Source organism: Meles meles, chromosome 20, assembly GCF_922984935.1.
Source record: "Meles meles chromosome 20, mMelMel3.1 paternal haplotype, whole genome shotgun sequence".
In the NCBI taxonomy this organism is placed as follows: Eukaryota; Metazoa; Chordata; class Mammalia; order Carnivora; family Mustelidae; genus Meles; species Meles meles.
In genome coordinates this window covers 10,221,873-10,240,096 of record NC_060085.1, presented here as the reverse complement: position 1 = coordinate 10,240,096, position 18,224 = coordinate 10,221,873, and the positions used below count along the sequence as shown (strand labels likewise).

At 41.2% G+C, this 18,224-nt stretch overlaps 1 protein-coding gene across 1 annotated transcript in view; it reads left to right on the top strand.

Moving 5' to 3' along the window:
• The first annotated feature begins 5,417 nt into the window (after positions 1-5,417).
• Positions 5,418-18,224, top strand: part of LOC123933178 (adhesion G protein-coupled receptor E2-like) — a 46,556-nt gene continuing 33,749 nt past the window's right edge. The window contains exons 1-5 of the mRNA XM_045992188.1: positions 5,418-5,557; positions 7,492-7,545; positions 14,029-14,175; positions 16,149-16,199; positions 16,497-16,631. Of these exons, the coding sequence (XP_045848144.1) occupies positions 5,422-5,557; positions 7,492-7,545; positions 14,029-14,175; positions 16,149-16,199; positions 16,497-16,631 (523 nt within the window). The 5' untranslated portion in view covers positions 5,418-5,421. The remainder of the gene's footprint in view (positions 5,558-7,491; positions 7,546-14,028; positions 14,176-16,148; positions 16,200-16,496; positions 16,632-18,224) is intronic.

Sequence of the window (18,224 nt, the reverse complement as noted above, 5' to 3'; positions counted from 1 at the left end):
GTGGTTTCCCTTCCAATTTAGCTGCCCCTCAAATTCAAGTGAATATTTTCTCTTCTTCCTTTACCCTTTTCGAAAAATAAAGCAGGTGATGAGGTTTTCAGGGGAAAAAATATTTATGTTGACAGAAGTCACCATATTCAGAGTTTGAATGCATGTGATACAATAAAAAATTTTTTGAATTATTTAACAAAAGATAGATAAATATATACACACATATGTATTCTTAATGCCTTATAGTCAGTAATAAAAATAAAGTGGGGGTGCCTGGGTGGCTCAGTGGGTTAAGTTTCTGCCTTTGGTTCAGGTCATGGTCTCAGGGTCCTGGGATTTAGCCCTTCCTCTGGCTCTGTGCTCAGCAGGGAGCCTGTTTCCCCCTCTCTCTCTGCCTGCCTCTCTGCCTACTTGTGATCTCTCTCTGTCAAATAAATAAAATCTTAAAAAAAAAAAGAAAAGAAAAATACGGTGAATAAAATAAGGCATGCAAAATATAGCAGTATGTAATTCACAGAGATGACTGTGAAAATACAAAGACATATAAAAATTGCAACACTGTCAATGAGATACTAATTCATATATTTAGATAAATGAAAGCATTTGATAATACATAATTTTAAGATGCCAAGACACTGTAGACCCTAAGCCTCCTAATAATTAAATAGAAACTTAGAATTATAAAGTTGAAATATCTTTTACAGATCATCTAGACTGGTTGTGTCATTCTATCAATAAAAGAACCTGTCCAATTGGGGAGGGGAAGCGAACCATAAGAGACTATGGACTCTGAAAAACAACCTGAGGGTTTTGAAGGGTCAGGGGTGGGAGGTTGGGGCAACCTGAGGGTTTTGAAGGGTCAGGGGTGGGAGGTTGGGGGAACAGGTGGTGGGTAATGGAGAGGGCACGTTTTGCATGGAGCACTGGGTGTTGTGCAAAAAGAATGAATACTGTTACGCTGAAAAAATAAATAAAATGAGAAAAAAAAAAAAAAAAAAAAAAAAAAGAACCTGTCCATCCTTCAGAGAGACTCGCTTACATTCTTGAAGTCTTTGATTTTTTTCCTGTGCACACTATATAATGGACATGTCTTCCTGACAATTTTAAGTTCATGTGTCTTTCTTCTATTAATTTCCTTCTAAATGAGATAAATGATTAACAAGAGCCTAGGGGTCACTTAAGCCACAGATCAACAAAATTTTTCATATTAAAAATGAAAAATTAAAAAATATGTGATAGCAGTAGTGTTGATTGCTTGTGGGAAATTGATCCTCTCCTATGGCACCTGGGTAATTTGATACAATCTCATTACACAGAAGAGTTGCAGAATTTATTACAATGTAAAATATATATGCTCTGTAACCCATTATATAAGCCACCTAGTCTAAGAAAATTTTAAAATGTTCTCCTTATGGTATTTTTGAGACATTCACTGCAGCATTATTTTAGAGATGGGAAACAGGAGGCCATCTAAATGTGCATTAAAATGGAGAAAAGCAAAATATATTTCTAATCTACATATATACAACAGCAGCTGAAAAGAAAGACGTGGATCTATATATAGTGACATGTAAAACCGCTCCAAATATTGTTGACTAAAGAGTAAGTTGAGAACAAAGTACATAGTAGGAAGAACTTTATTTTAAAAACATAACCTCAGCTAAATTATATATAAACAATTTTATACAAAACAAAAACACCACTCAAAGATACAGTGAAGGAAGATAGAACAGGGAACTTGGGACCCAAAAAACTCTGCTGTGGCGAGTCCCACAAGCTTCTGTTTGGCTTCATCTATCCCAGGCTTGGAACTGAAGAGGCTGGCAGCCCAGAAATGTCAACAGGTGCAGACAACAAAAAAATGTCCCCGAGAAAATACAGTTCTTCCTATCCAAAGGACCAGGAAAGGGAGCGCCTGGCAAAACAGAAAATATTTCAGCAGTAACTGCCCAATTCCAACTAAACAGCAGAGAAAAACTGACCCCACACTTCTTTTCCTCAGCAAATATCAAGTCTGAAAGCCCAGAACTCTACCCTTGCCCAGCTGTGATGAAGCGTTCCTTCCCATCCCTTGTGTTTGTGACAGAGAAGGAGCTGGGACTTCCATTGTGTCAGAAGAGGCCATGTGGGGAGCAGTAACAAGGCATCCCTGCAATCCCACATCAGGGTGATGTACACAGAGGCTTGACATTGAGGGAGAACTTCCAACTCCACCAGGAACAAAGTACCCCTCCAACACAGGAGCATCAGCAGGCTGAGAGGGAATTCATTCCCACCCTTACTTGCCAGCAACAACATGGCCATTCTTCCCCCAACTCCCAGCATAATGTCAGAAGAGTCTTCCAAAACAGAAGAGTTTAATAAAATCCAGTTTCAAAACACAATACTATAAAGACCAAGGATAAAATTTAAGAAATCAGTGTCATACCAAGAACCAGGAAAACCTTAACTTGAGATGACACAAATGTTAGAATTATCTGACAAATATCTTATAGCAACCACCATAAAAAAAAATGTTCTAATGAGTAATTACAAGCAAACTTTTCTGAAACAAATGAAAAAAAATAGAAAGTCTTAGAAGAGAAGAGAACTTGGATGAAGAAACAGATGACTACAAAGACCTAATGGAAATCTAGACCTGAAAAATACAAAAAGTGAAATGAAAACTTTATTGGACAGGCTTACTAGCAGAATGGGGACAAAAGAAGGGAAATATCAGTAAATCTGAAGACAAAACAATATAATTTATGCAATCTGAATAAGACAAAATAAACTACAAAAAAAACATTATCAGCATCTCTGGGACCTAGAGGACTACCACCAAAAATCTAATATTTCTGCAGTTGAATTCCATGAAAGACTCTTAATTCTAGAAAATGAGCTGAGGGTTGCTGGAGGGGTGGTGGGTGGGGAATGGGGTAACTAGATCATGAGCACTGACTGTTATATGCAACTGATAAATTATTGAACTGTACATCTGAAATTAATGATGTACTATATGTTGGCTAATTGAATTTAAAATTTTTTAAAATGAATTCCCCTAGTGATTTTCATTGCTGCCAGAAGAAAAAGGAATAAACATTCAATTTATTTTAGCAGAATAGAAAATGAATTCCAGAGGGAGATAGAGAATATGGAACTGAAAAATTCTTCAGAGGGAAAAAATGGTTAAAATATCTCAGATTTCCAAAAGACAAAAACATAGATTCAAGAAGCTGAGGAAACTGCAAGCAGAATCAACTTAAACAAATCAGGGCCAAAATACAGTATAATCAAACTTCTGATAACTAAAGACCAAGAAAAAAAATCTTGAAAGCAATGAAAGATTGATACCTCATCCGTATGGGAACAAACACTTCAGATATTGGCTCATCTCTCATCAGATATTATGGAGGGCACATATTGCCTAGAGCATGGGCTATGATGCATAAACAATCAATCTTGGAACACTGAAAAAAGAAAATTAAATTTTAAAAAAACTCATGGATGCCAGTGGAATGTAGCACATTTTCATGACATGAATGAAGGGATAAAGAAAATGTTGTGTCCATATGTATACAATGGAATTTTATATATACATATATGAATATTATTCATCCAGGTACAAAATAAATAAGTCATGGCGATGTAAAGTACAGCTTGGTAACTACAATTAATAATATCATATTGCATATTTGAAAGTTGTTAACAGTAAAGATCTTAAAAGTTCTCATCACTAAAGGGGGGCACATATTGCATGGAGCACTGGGTGTGGTGCATAAACAATGAATCTTGGAACATTGAAAAAATAAAATACAATTTTTTAAAAAGTTCTCATCACACATACTCACACACACACACACACACGAAATTTGCAACTATGTATGGTAATGGTTGTCAAGTAGATATATTGTGGTGATTATTTCACAATATACACAAATATCAAATCATTATGTTGTATACCTAAAACTAATATAGTGCTGTATGGCAATTATACCTCAATAAAATTGTCTTTTAGGGGTACCTGGGGGGCTCAGTCAGTTAAGCATCCAACTCTTTTTTTTATTTTTTTATAAACATATAATGTATTTTTATCCCCAGGGGTACAGGTCTGTGAATCGCCAGGTTTACACACTACACAGCACTCACCATAGCACATACCCTACCAATGTCCATAATCCACTCCCCCTCTAAGCATCCAACTCTTGATTTCTGCTCAGGACATGATCTTTGCTTTTGGAATTGGATACCACGTTGCAGGGGGGTCCGTACTGAGCAGTGAGACTGCTTGAGATTCTCTCCCTCCCTTCCCTTCCCCCCACTCACACTCTCTCTCACTTGCATTCTCTCTATATATATATAAAATAAATAAGCACAGGGTGTTATATGCAACTAATATATCATTGAACATTATATCAAAAACTAATGATGTACTAAAGGTTGGCTAATTGAATTTAAATAAAATTAATAAATTGAATATATAAAATCTTTTTTAAAAAACTGACTTTTAACAGATACTAAATAATAAATTCTGTTGACTCTGATCCAAATTCTCATGGGGTAGAAAGATGAGCAGAGTAATTCCTCATGTTGGAAAGTTCTTGTAATACACAGGATCAGGGGCGCGTGGGTGGCTCAGTGGGTTAAAGCCTCTGTCTTCGGCTCAGGTCATGATCTCAGGGTCCTGGGATCGAGCCCCACATCGGGCTCTCTGCTCCGCAGGGAGCCTGCTTCCTCCTCTCTCTCTGCCTGCCTCTCTGCCTGCTTGTGATTTCTGTCTGTCAAATCAATAAAATATTTAAAAAAATACACAGGATCACATCTTCTTATACCACAGAGATTTAAAAACCACCTTCAAGCACCAAGATGCCCTTCAACGGATGAATGGATAAGGAAGATGTGGTCCATATACACTATGGAGTATTATGCCTCCATCAGAAAGGACGAATACCCAACTTTTGTAGCAACATGGACGGGACTGGAAGAGATTATGCTGAGTGAAATAAGTCAAGCAGAGAGAGTCAAGTATCATATGGTTTCACTTATTTGTGGAGCATAACAAATAACATGGAGGACATGGGGAGATGGAGAGGAGAAGGGAGCTGAGGGAAACTGGAAGGGGAGATGAACCATGAGAGACTATGGACTCTGAAAAACAACCTGAGGGTTTTGAAGGGGCGGGGGGTGGGAGGTTGGGGGAGCCAGGTGGTGGGTAGTATGGAGGGCACGTACTGCATGGAGCACTGGGTGTTACGCATAAACAATGAAGTCTGTTACGCTGAAAAGAAATTAATAAAAAAAATTTATAGAAAAAAAAACACCTTCAAGGAGGCTTGCAGTACAAACACCACGAATGATATGCAAATACTTAAAAAATAGAAGTGAGGTTTCTGAGAAGTTAATCACAAGACAGAGTCTCAGAAAAGAAGAGATCCAGACTGGTGGTTTCCTATGGCAGTCCCTCTGGAGCCCAAGCCAGACTTAAAACAAGAGGTCTTTGTAACACACACAGACCAAGACAAGACGTCCTCTGTGCCTGGGCTCTCAGTTGTCTGCATCATGAGAAACAAAAATCTACTGTTGCCAGGTAGGTAGAATTATAACAATAATGACAGATAACTAAAGCTATCTGGGAGCTCTCTATCCAGTTAGAGAATATTCTATGTTCTTGGTAATCTGTTTTGTTTTCTCACTTTCTCTCTAAAGGACAAAGGGAAGAGACTTTAAGAAGGATGTTGGCTCATTTATATCTAGTCTCAAAGGAGAAAATCAGTAAAACTTACTCCTGGAGCCAATCCAACAAAGATTTCTCATTTTATCAGCTATATTGGCCCAGTTTCTTCAGAGAAAGAGAACCAATATAATGTGTGTGTGTGTGTGTGTGTGTGTGTGTGTGCGCGCGCGCGCGTGCGCGTGAGAGAGAGAGAGAGAGAGAAAGGGGGTGAAGGAGAGAAAGAGAGAGATTCATTCATTTTAAGGAATTGGTTCATGCAACTGTGGAGGTTGGGGAATTGATATTCTGTAGGGAAGGCCAGCAGACTGACTTGATGTTACATCTCAAGTCTGAAGTCATTCTGAAAGCAGAATTTCCTCCTCAGAGGAGGAGGGCAGTCTTTTTTCTTCTGAGGTCTTCAACTGATTAGATGAGGTCTACCAACATTATGGAGGATAATCTGCTTTACTCTGAGTCTACCGATTTAATTATTAATCTCATTTAAAAAACACCTGCCCAGCAGGTGTTTGACCAAATATTGGGGTCCAATCAAATTGATACATGAAATTAACCCTCATACCACCTATACTATTTTTTCACAAGGGTATATAACAAAATTCTCTGAAAATTCTAATGAACTAAGAAAAACATAATCCAATGTGTGGGTCATGGAATGGTTGAAAGGGCAATAACAGTGCATAATAGAAAGGAAAGCTTAATGCTGATTGGTCTTTATTTCCCTCAATGGTTAGGATAATACATAGCAAGTTAAGTGTTCCTTATATATTGTCCATTTTGGTTGTAATTTGTTCCCTTGTTTTTGTGAAAATAATCATATTTCTTATCATTTGATGTGTGGAACATGATTATTTTTAATGCTGGGCACATTTTAGAAAATCCTATGAAGGCACTGAGATATGGAAAGATTTTTCATAGAGTTCATTGCCTCCCATGAATGGAATGAAACTCTAATAAGTGGGCAGGTGACTGCCTGTAGAGTAGTCCCTTCACACTTGTAGTGGTTTTGATACCATGAAGTCTGTCCAGTGACTCATCACTCAGGACCAGCCTAGGAGATAAAGGGAAAGGCTGTGCCCTCAATGCACTGTAGGATTGTCAGGGGCTCACCTGTTATGAACCGTAGAAGCCATGGGCACTGCACCTGGAGAGGCCACTTAACCAGGAGATGGTGGCTCTACCTGATGGTGCCTTAGTTCTTACCCCTCACTTATCATCAGCTCCCCCTCTTGTGTTTCCTGGGATTCCTGCCTCACCAATACCACTGTGAGCTAGGACTCAGATTTGGGGCTGGCTGACCCTAAACCCATGCTCCTCTTGTATGCCCCAAAATATGTGGGTTAAACAGGAGGTAATAACCCTCTAAGAGAAATCCTCATGGTAGATTTCTGCCATTGCCGGAGAACAAAGGACCTGGCTATGGGCAGAGCACACCAATCTGTGGACTTTGTGCTTCAAAATTTATCCCCTCCAACAGGAGAGGCTGTAATTTCTAAGTTGTGTCGCTGACATCAGCTGTCTGTCCCCTTACCTGTAACACTGAGGCTCCATGAAGATGGTGTCCATTAGTGACTGACTCCTTATGGAATCTAGGGAGAGGGAGGTAAAAGGGCTGGTCCTCAATTCTGCATAAGGTACAAGAGTCTTGTGGATGCCGCTGGAAAGCTGTGAACTGCATGGCGAGAGCAACATCCCTAGGAGGCAATGACCATGCCACCAGGAGTTGAAATTGGAACTCCACTCTCCTCCCTTTGTTCTAGCACTGTTGTTTTTTTTTTTTTCTGCTGTAGGACTTTTAATGCTGCTGCTGTTGACATTGGGAGCTGCATCCCAGTACAGTAGAGGTGAGTCTACAGACTTAGTGACATGAGCTAAGGAGTGCATATGCTGGGTCTGCGTTCTACACCGACAAGGGGAAAAGGAGGCTTATTCCCTAAGTGAAGCTCCAAGATGGTCTTCTGGAGAAACTATTTCTTCCTCTCCAAATGTCCAGTCTTTGGTCTTTTCTCTTTTGGTGGCAGCCATCCCTTCCCTACCTTCTCCTGCTCTACTCATGGACTCTTAGCTGGTAGCTGACTTCATCCAATTCTGCAAAACTTCTGGCTGTGGTCTCCATCCCCACTGCTAGTTCCCCCACATCTGTGCTCCCTGGTGCCCTATGAACTCTCCAGGGCCAATGCCACTACCTGTCGCTGTTCCCTGGGATTCAGTTCTTCATCTGGGGAAATCTTCACCAGCCTGTTGGAGAGCTTTGATGGTATAGGGGCATGGGGTGGTGGAGAGCCAGGGAAACAGAGAGGAGAGATGGTGGAGCATTCTAAGCCCTCAGCCTCACTGAGAGTAGCACCCAGCACTTCATCTAGGAAAAGAAAGAGGTGATAGAGCAGGAGGAGTCTGAGGGAAGTGGAAGGTTTTCATGATCAGTAGGTAGAGTGTTGAGAGCTTACACAGCAGAGCTGAGCTACGTGGGTTCAAAGTCCAGCTCACTGCTGATTACATCTGACATGTAGGAAATTATTTCTCATCTCTCTGCCTCAGTTTGCTTGTCTGTAAATTGGGGACAATCATTGTACCTACCTCCCATGGATGGAGTAAGATTTAAAATTCACATGTATAAAGAACAGGTAAAGACTAGCTCAGAGCAGACTGTCAAACACAAGCTATTATCCTGGTCACTGCTCTTATTACTGTGATTATTCTCATAGCACAAGGAAAGGGTAGAGAAGTGGAAGCAACAGGAGAGAAGAAATACCCACGGCCTGGAAGCTCAGGGCTTCCTCCTGGCATGAGTTCACCAGGAACTCCTGTCCCCTCAGGATCATGGCTTCCTAATTTGAATTTCCTCCAACAATGCACAAATTTCCCTTTTTCCCACATCCTAACCAAAAGTTGTTATTTCTTGTCTTTTTTACAGCCATTCTGACATGTGTGAGGTGATATCTCATTGTGGTTTCAATTTGCATTTTTCTGATGATTAGTGGTGTTGAGTACATTTTCATGTACCTCTTGGCTGTTTGGAGGTCATCTTTGGAAAAATATATATTCAGGTCCTCTACCCATCTTTAAGTTGATTGATAATAATAATATTTGGGAGGTTGCTATTGAGCTGTAGGAATTCTTTATATATTTTGGATATTAATCCTTTATGTGATAATATGATTTGAAAATAGTTTCTCCCAAATTGTCGATAGGTTTTTAATTTTGTTGATGCTTTCCCTTACTGTACAGAAGTTTTTAGTTTGATACGGTCCCACTTGCCTATTTTTGCTTTTGTTGTCTTTGTTTTTGGTGTTGAGTCCAAAAAATCACTGCCTACACCAATGTCAAAAAGCCCATTTTCTTCTGTGAATTTCATGATTTCAGGGTAGCATCATTTTTTAAATTATCAAATTTATCCAAAGTCTTACAACTAATAAAGTGATAGAAGCATGTCCAGATATAAAACTAAGGTGTTTTTAAGTATTGGTGAGGATGTGGAGAAAAAGGAAACCTCGTGCACTGTTAGTAGGAATGTAAATTGGTGCAGCCACTGTGGAAAACAGTATGGAGGTTCCTCAGAAAATTAAAAATGGAAACACCATATGATCCAGTGATTTCACTACTGGGTATTTACTCAAAGAAAACAAGAACACTAATGCAAAAAGACAAATGCACCAACATTTATTATGACATTATTTACAATGGCCAAGATGTGGAGGAAACTCAAGTGTTCATCCATAGATGAAATGGTAAATAAGATATGGCATCCATCTGCAATGGAATATTACTCACTCACAAAAAATAAATCTTGTCATCTGCAACAACATGAATGGGCCTAGAAGGCATACCGTCAAGTGCAATAAGTCAGTCTGAAAGAGACAAATCCTGCATGATTCCACATATATGTTGAATATAAAACATAAAATAAAACCAGACTCTTAAATACAGAGAGCAACCTGGTGATTGCCAGGGGGAAGTGGCAGGGGGATGGGCAAAATAGATAAATGGGATTAAGAGTTACAAACTTCACCTATAAAATAAATAATTTATAGAGATGAGGATCACAGCATGGGGAATATAGGCAATAATACTATAATAATATTGTTTGGTGACAAGTGATGACTACACTCACCATGGTGAGCACCGAGAAATGTTTAGAACTGTTAAATCATTGTGTCGTACATCTGAAACTAATATAACACTGTGTGTTAATTATACTTCAATGAAAATGTATCTTAAAAAAGAAAGAAAACATTTCTAAAGCCTTTTATATTTGAGTATATTTGACACGCAATGTTACATTAGTTTCAGATGTACAACATAATGATTAGACAAATTTATACATTATACTATGTTCACCACAAGTGTAGCTACTATCTGCCCCCATAAATCAACAGATTGCTGTTATATTCCTTATGGTGTGTCTTTTCTTCCCATGATTTATTCATTCCATAATTGATAGCCTGCATTTACCACTCCCCTTCCCCCAAACCCCGGCCCCACTCTCCTTTGGGGACCATCAATTTGCTTTCTGTATTTATAGGTCTGATTCTGCTTTTTGTTTGCTTCTTTGTTTTATTCATTTGGGTTTTTTAGATATCATTTATGAGTGATATCATATGGTATTTTTCTTTCTCAATCTTATTTAACTTAATACTCTAACTTAACATAATACTAACTAACTAACTTAACATAACATCTAACTTAACATAATACTTCCTAGGTCCATTCATATTGTCTCAACTGGCATAATCTCATCCACTTTATGGCTCTGTAACATTCTATGTGTATATACCACATGTCCCTTATCCACTCATCTGTTGACAGATACTCAGGTTGCTACATATATTGGCTATTGTAATAATGCTGCAATAAACAACAACAAAAAATAAGCTAAAGAGCCCTATGTAAGAAAATAAAATAGTATTGCTTAGCACTATTTAAATTATTTATTTTGCCCCTGAAATTTTTTAAGTACACTTATACTTTTTAAGTATACTTATTTTTAAGTATTTTTAAGTAAACTTATTTTTAAGTATTTTTAACTATTTTTAATGATACTTAAGTAAACTTTCAGGGTACCTGGGTGGCTCAGTCAGTTAAACACCTGACTCCTGATTTCGACTCAGGTTGTGATCTGAGGGTCCTAGGATAAGAACCCCAAGGGAGAGGGAGACAAGCCAACTGCTCAGCAGTCTCCCTCTCCCTCTGCCCCTCCCACTGCTCCCTCACTCTCTCGCTCTCTCTCTCAAATAAACTTTCTTTTAAAAATATTTTCAAAAATCCAAGAATTAAATTATACTACGTATCTTCTTAAGAAATGATACAATATTAGGGGCACCTGGGTGGCTCAGTCGATTAAGCCTCTGCCTTCAGCTCAGGTCATGATCCCAGGGTCCTGGGATCGAGCCCTGCATCGGGCTCTCTGCTCAGTGGGGAGCCTGCTTCCTCTCTCTCTCTCTCTCTCTGCCTGTCTGTCTGCCTACTTGTGATCTCTGTTTGTCAAATAAATTTTTAAAAAATGAAAATAAAAACTCCATGGCCCACCTACTGCTTCCAAGAGCAGGAGATGTAATTGATTTAAAAAAAAAAAAGAAATGACAATGAACACTGTTATGCTGTAAATAAACAAATAAAAAAAAGTTTAAAAAAAAATAAATAATACAAAATTAGAAGGGTATGCTTTTAAAAATCTTGTTGTATCTGAATATCTTTTCAAAACATTTAAATAAAGGTAACATAATTTTAACTTAAAAAGAAATAAGTCAATCAAAGAAACCTAATTATCATATGGTCTCACTCAAATGTGGAACATAAGCAATAGGGCAGAAGATGATAGGGGAAGGGAGGGAAAACTGAATGGGAAGAAATCATTGAGGGAGACAAACCATAAGAGACTCTTGACTCCAGGAAGCAAACTAAGGGTTGCAGAAAGGGAGGTGCACGGGCAGATGGGGTAACTGGGTGATGGGAATTAAAGAGAGCATGTGATATGATAAATAATAATAATAATAATAAACAAATAAATACTAATAATGGTCTGGTGAAATAACCTTAACTTTAAAAATAACACAGTTGTTAAAATATACTGAGTAAGAAAGAGAAAGAAGGAAAGAAAGGGAGAAAGAAAGAAAGAAATTTCAATCTCATAAAGAAAATCAATTATTTTTCTCAAATCAGAAAAATGAAAAATTGGGTCATCTGAGTGGCTCAGTCAGTTGAACATCTGCCTTCAGCTCAGGTCTTGATCCCAGGGTTCTGGGCCTGCATCAGGCTCCCTGCTTAGTGAGGAGTCTGCTTCTCCCTCTCCTTCTGACTGTTTCTCCTCTTGCTTGTGCTCTCTCCCTCTTTTTCTCTCTTTGTCAAATAAAAAAATTAAAATCTTTAAGAAAACAAAAATTGCTTTTCCTTTAAGAAGAAAATAAATACAACTTGAATAAATGAAGCAGAAACTAAAGTTTGCTTCAAAAAACATTTTATAATGACACTGAGGATAATGAATGATCCTATTCAACAAAATAGGATCATAAAAGGAAATTCTAATATTTAAAAATGGTTAAGATGGAAAATTTTGTTGTGTGCATTTGGCCACAATAAGAAAATAGGAAAAATCAAGAAAATATACAGTTTTTACACCAAGAAATATTTTCATGTACTCAAAATAGTCTTAGATGCATATCTACTGATAAGTAAAGAAAAATTTTCTATTATTTTTGAAAAGAAAAGAAAAAATACCTTAAAAATACCAGTAGTCTGTGTAGTGGACTTAAACGTGGTTTTCTTTGTTTTCATTTTTTTACATTTTCTTTGTCCTTCTAAGTATCCATGTGTCATTTAATATTTGGGGGAAAGTTAATTTACCATGGAATAAAAGGTGGTGTTGGGACTCCCGCCCAGCCCCCCTATGCCTGAGAGGTATCCCTAATGGATCCCCCTGCATTTGTGCATGTGTGTCTCATGGAGACCCATGGCTGGGTGAGCATGGCGATGAGCCTTGCTGATGGTACGCCTGGATCCCAGCTCCTTCCTGAGAGCACACCTGTCAGGTTGAGGATTTCTTATATCATGTCTTCCCCTCCCGCACACCTCATTCCCACCTGTCCCCCCACTTGACTCCACCCCACCCAACGACCTTGAAGGCAGATGGCCAGCTATTGCCACCATCCGAGAAGAGAGGAGGGCTGTCCCATTGCCCAGATGGGGGTGAACACAAATGCATCATGTGTGTCTTCCCACATCCTGTCATGTCCTGGTGCTGACACCCACAGCCTGGCCTGGGGCCTTAGAAGGGACATCCGTGAGTTTAGGTAGGACACTCTGCTCTGGGGGTCCCAGTTGCCTGCTCTGACTCTGCATGATGCCATGAGTTCTTTCAGACTCTAAAGTCTTGTTGCCCTGTTTGGAAGGTACAAGATGGAGCATTCTTTCCCTGCACTTTGATGCATTCTTGATTTGCTAGTTCTCATTAAACCACTATTTTTAGCCAGGGATGAGTCAGAGCCCCTACTCTCTGGGTCCCTGAGATACTCAGTGACTCTAGCTCGTGGGAGTCTTTCCTCTCATGTGTGGAGAAGAGGGAGAAATCAGAGACCAGACCAACTTCCCCTCCCCCAGTGACTCAGCTGTGAGAACCTGCTTGCTGCTTCCTCATTTCATGTCTGTGATGGGCTCTGATAAGAGAAACTTCCTCCAGGGTTGGAGATAGCAAGACTCCTCCAGAGACATCCTGGGGCTTCTTGAAAATGCCTGATGTTGGGAGCCTGGGACAGTGGATGATGAGGACTCTGGGGTGAACTTGGGCCACCGTTGAGTAATCAGAATTGGAAGCTGCTCATGGGCAGTGGCCAGACCACCTGGCTTTACCCTCAAGTGGGAAAGAGTGTTACTCTAGACAGACTCCAGCTATGACTCCCTTCACTGACTCAGCATCGAGAGTGGCCTTCAGGGCCACTGTCACACTAACTGGAGCCCAACCCAGGTCCCCAGTAGTGCAAGCAGAGACTCAGTGCTTCGGTTCACGCCACATCTGCAGAAGGGTATGCTGACGTCCTTCCAGCCCCTATGATGGCACAGCAGAATGTCTGAATCTAGGTGCCCTCAGGCCCAGCCAGAGAGCACAGATGAGCAGAGCAGTGAGCAGGTTTTCTGGAGCAGCTGTCTCCAGCTCAGACCTGCCCAGGAATGCCACCTGCAAGCTGAGTTCTCTCCAGTACCTATGATCGCTTCTTGGCCTTTTGGCTAAGATCAAGTGTAGTGTAGTACCTATGGCTGAGTCAAGCTGGAGGCCAGTGTCTCTGCCTTGTGGGAACTGATTCCTTTGGGACATGATCCTTTATCTTGTATTCTAGACACCGACCTGTGTGAACTGTTGAGAAAGTCCTGTGTAGACTATGTTGACTGCCAGAAGATGGATGACGAGCACTGTATCTGTTACCTAAAACAGAAGTTCTTTTCTGAGACAGTATCCAGGAATGAGAGTGAGAACATGTGTCAAAGTAAGACTTTTCACCTTCTATCTACCCATCCATTAGGTTTGGGGTCACTAAGTTCACTTTTCCAAGCATCAGAGAGCTGTTCTGGGCTCCTATCTGAGTTCTATAACTCTCCAAACCCCAAGGCTCTGATAACTCCACAAAGTGCCACTCACACAATTTTGGAACATCTTCCCTTCCCACATGGCACTTTATTTTCAGAAAACAAAGTGGTGGCATTCGGGAGACTTCACAAGCTCACAGTGCATTATGTTTCAGTGCAATATCCATCTTCTTCTGCTTCATCAGTGGTGGCCAGGATGAGACCTTCTGTGCCCACCGCCCCACTGCCCCGAAATCCACAAGGACTTGGTCACACCAGGATGGACCCAGGAACCCTGTCCAGAATTGTAGGAAGGGGGGAATTTGAGGGTGGGCGAACCTTTCCTGGCCAGCCCTGCCCCTAGCCAACAACCCCAGATAGAGAAGACACCTCCTGACATGGTGAACTGGCTTCTTGGCTTTCCAACTTTAACTCCCCCTGCAAGTTCTGCTCTGAACCTCCCTGACAATTTTAATATATAGGCCTGTAGGCAACTCAGGTGACTGGGACCTGGAAGATGTTGTATGGAGGTGGGCAGAGTGATGTGGACCACCCTACACACACTCTGGGATTTAGGTGAATGGAAGAGTCTTCCATCTGGACCAAATGGAATGAGAGGGGACCATTGTAGAGGCCTGACCCTCTTCCAAGGAGGCCAACCCAGGCCCCAGTTAACCCAGACCACTCAGAGACAGAAGATGGAGGGTGAGCCCCATTTGGCAGTGCCCACAGGTCTATATCACTGGTGGGAGGCCAAGGGCTAAGAAGACAGAAGCATCTGCCACCTCTTGCCCATCAGCACCTGCTCTGTTCTCCAGCTACCTTGCCCTCATCCACCACTGGCCTTGCTCAGATGCATATTCTCACCACCATCTTTTAGTCCAGAGATTCCTTCATGGGGATCAGGAAAGAAAACTTCACTGCCCCAAAGCTGCCTGACTGAATGTCAGCCCCACTGTCTACCACAACCCCGGTGGCCACTGTCCAGGTGACCCTGCCTTCTAGCTTCACCTTCATTCTCTTGACTCTTGCCCTCAAGCCCCTTAAAGGGTCTGGCTCAGGTGTAGGTTTTGCCCATCTCTGTGGAGCTGGAGCCTCAGAGTTAACATGGATGGGAGCATGCTGTCTGCCAGGACAGCTGGGATTCCAAGAATTACGCAGGCAGTGAGAATCCACCCGAGAAATGTCAGGACAAAGGCCAATTCTGGGAGCCATGACAGTTCCTGGTTGGGTACATAGCATTTCCCCTGCACTTGGTTCCCAAGAAGGCCCACCCTGAACTTGTTTAAATCCTCAAGTTGGTGGCTATGATGCCCCCACCCCTCTAGGAGTCACCCAGGAAATCTGAGGGCACCAGGCCTGACAGACTGAGAGGGCTTGGACCAGTTCCATCCACGTCTGGACAACAGAACACCTAGCCACACTCTTATCTCATAAGATAATCCATGTGAAATAGAAAAGGCACACATTCATATGGAGGAGAAAGCAGGCCTTCTCCAAGCAGATTTCTGCTATTGCCAGAGAACAAAGAACCTATATAAGGGCAAAACACATGGATTGGAAGAGTTTCTCCTTCAAGATTTTCTCCCCTCCTTTGGAAGAGGTTTCAATTTCTATGTAGTGTCACTGACATCAGCTGTCCATGTATATTCTGTCCCCTTACCTGTAGCACCTGGGGTTCCATGAAGATTATGCTTGTGGTTATCCTTGACTGACTTCTTGGGGAGTCCAGGGAGATGGCAGGGATGCAGACTGAGTCTTGGCACAGTGTGCAGTAGAGGAGGCTCATGGATCTTGCTGGAAAGCCATGGGCTGCAGAAGGCAATGACCATTCAGTCATGGGTTGAAACTGGGATTGACTCTCCACTCTGTGTCGTCTGCTTTTCTGTCCCAGGGATCTTGGTGATGCTGCTGTTGAAACAGAGGCTTGCACAGAAGCTGAATGGTGAGTCTGCCCAGCCTATCCCACTGGAGACATAAGCTAGGGAGTGAATTCTGGGGTCTGGGTTTTCTCACCAACAAAGGGTAGGGAAGGGAGCTTATTCCACAAGTGAGGCTCACAGATGATTTCTGGGTATACAAGAAGCTGATTCCTCATCCCTAAATGACCAGAGTTTCCTGAGCTCTTCCAGTAAGAGTCATCCCTTCCCTACCATCCACCTTGCTCTATCCCTGGACCCTCAGCTGGTATCTGGCTCCCTCCATTTCTTGAATCCTCTGACTGTGGTCTTCATCCCCTCAGATTCTGCCCCCACAGACTGTGCCCAGTGGTGCCCTCCAAAATCCACGTGTGTCAATGCCACTGCCTGCCGCTGCTCCCCAGGATTCATTTCTTCGTCTGGGATGATCTTCACCAGCCTGTTGGAGAGTTGTGATGGTACAGGGCCTTGGGGTGGTGGAGGGGCAAGGAGCCCAGGGGTTGGGCTCCCAAGCCCTCAGCCTCACTAAGAAGAGCACCCAGCATTTCATCAAGGAAAAGAGAGAGGTGACAGGGCAGGGGGAGTACAAGGGAAGTGGACAATCTGGTTTTCATGATCAGTAGGTAGAGTGTTGAGAGCTTACACAGCAGAGCTGAGCTATATGGGTTCGAAGTCCAGTTCACTGCTGATTACGTCTGACATGTAGGAAATTATTCCCCCTCTCTCTGCCTCAGTTTGCTTGTCTGTAAATTGGGGACAATCATTGTACCTACCTCCCATGGATGGAGTAAGATTTAAAATTCATATGTGTGAAGAACAGGTAAAGACTAGTACAGAGCAGACTGTCAAGCACAAGCTATTATCCTGGTCCCTGCTGTTATGACTGTGATTATACTCATAGCACAAGGAAAGGGGAGAGTAATGGAAGCAGCAGGAGGAAGCAGCCTGGAAGCCCAGGGTCTCCTAGCATAAACTCACTGGGAACTCCTGCCCCTTCATGGTCATCGTTTCCCAACTCACTCCTCACAGAAGCCCCATGAGGCAAGCAGAGCTAACATGGTTTGTTTTTTGGGGGGTTTTTTTGTGTTTTGTTTTTGTTTTTGTTTTATTCTGTGACATTAGTCACCATACAGTATATCATTAGTTTTTGATGTAGTGTTCCATGAGCTAGCATGGTTTTTATTTCCCACCTATATTCTTCTGTTCTGAGTTCTGTTTTGTTTGTTTCTTTTTAGATTCCACATATAAGTGAAATCGTATGTCATTTGTCCTTCTCTCTCTGGCATATCTGACTCAGCATAATGCCCTCAAGAGCCATCTGCGTTGTTGCAAATGGCCAGATTTCCTTCCCTTTTGTGGCTGAATCATAGTCCCCTGTGTACCTACACCAATTTCCACCATCCATTCATGTGTTGAGATAAACATTTTGTTTCCCTGCCTTGCCTGTCATAAATGCTGCAATGGACTTGCCTGTTATAAATGCTGTGATGCAGACATCTTTCCAAATTAGTGTTTTGTTTCCTTCAAATAAATACACAGGAGTGGAATTGTAGTTCCGTTTTTAATTTTTTTGAGGAACCTCCAGATTTTTTCCCACAGTGGTTGCACTAATTTGCATTCCCTCCAATAGGGACAAAGTTCTCTTTTGCCCACATCCTCACCAATACTTGCAATTCTTTATCTTTTTTTATAATAGCCATTCCAACAGGTGTGAGATGATACCACCTTATGGTTTGGATTCGCATTTCCATGATGATGAGTGATGTTGGGTACTTTTTCATATACCTATTAGCCATTTGGATGTCTTCTGTGGAAAATGTCTACTCATATCTCTACCCATTTTTTAAATTGGATTGTTTAAGTTTTTTCTATTGTGTTGAATGAGTCCTTTATATTTTTTTTAGATGTTAATCACTTTTCAGATATATGATTTGTGAATATTTTCTCCTAAATTATAGATTCCCTTTTCATTTTATTGATAGTTTACTTTGCTTTACAAAAGCTTTCTGGTTTGGCATATTCCCCCTTCTTTATCTGGAGTCAAATACAAA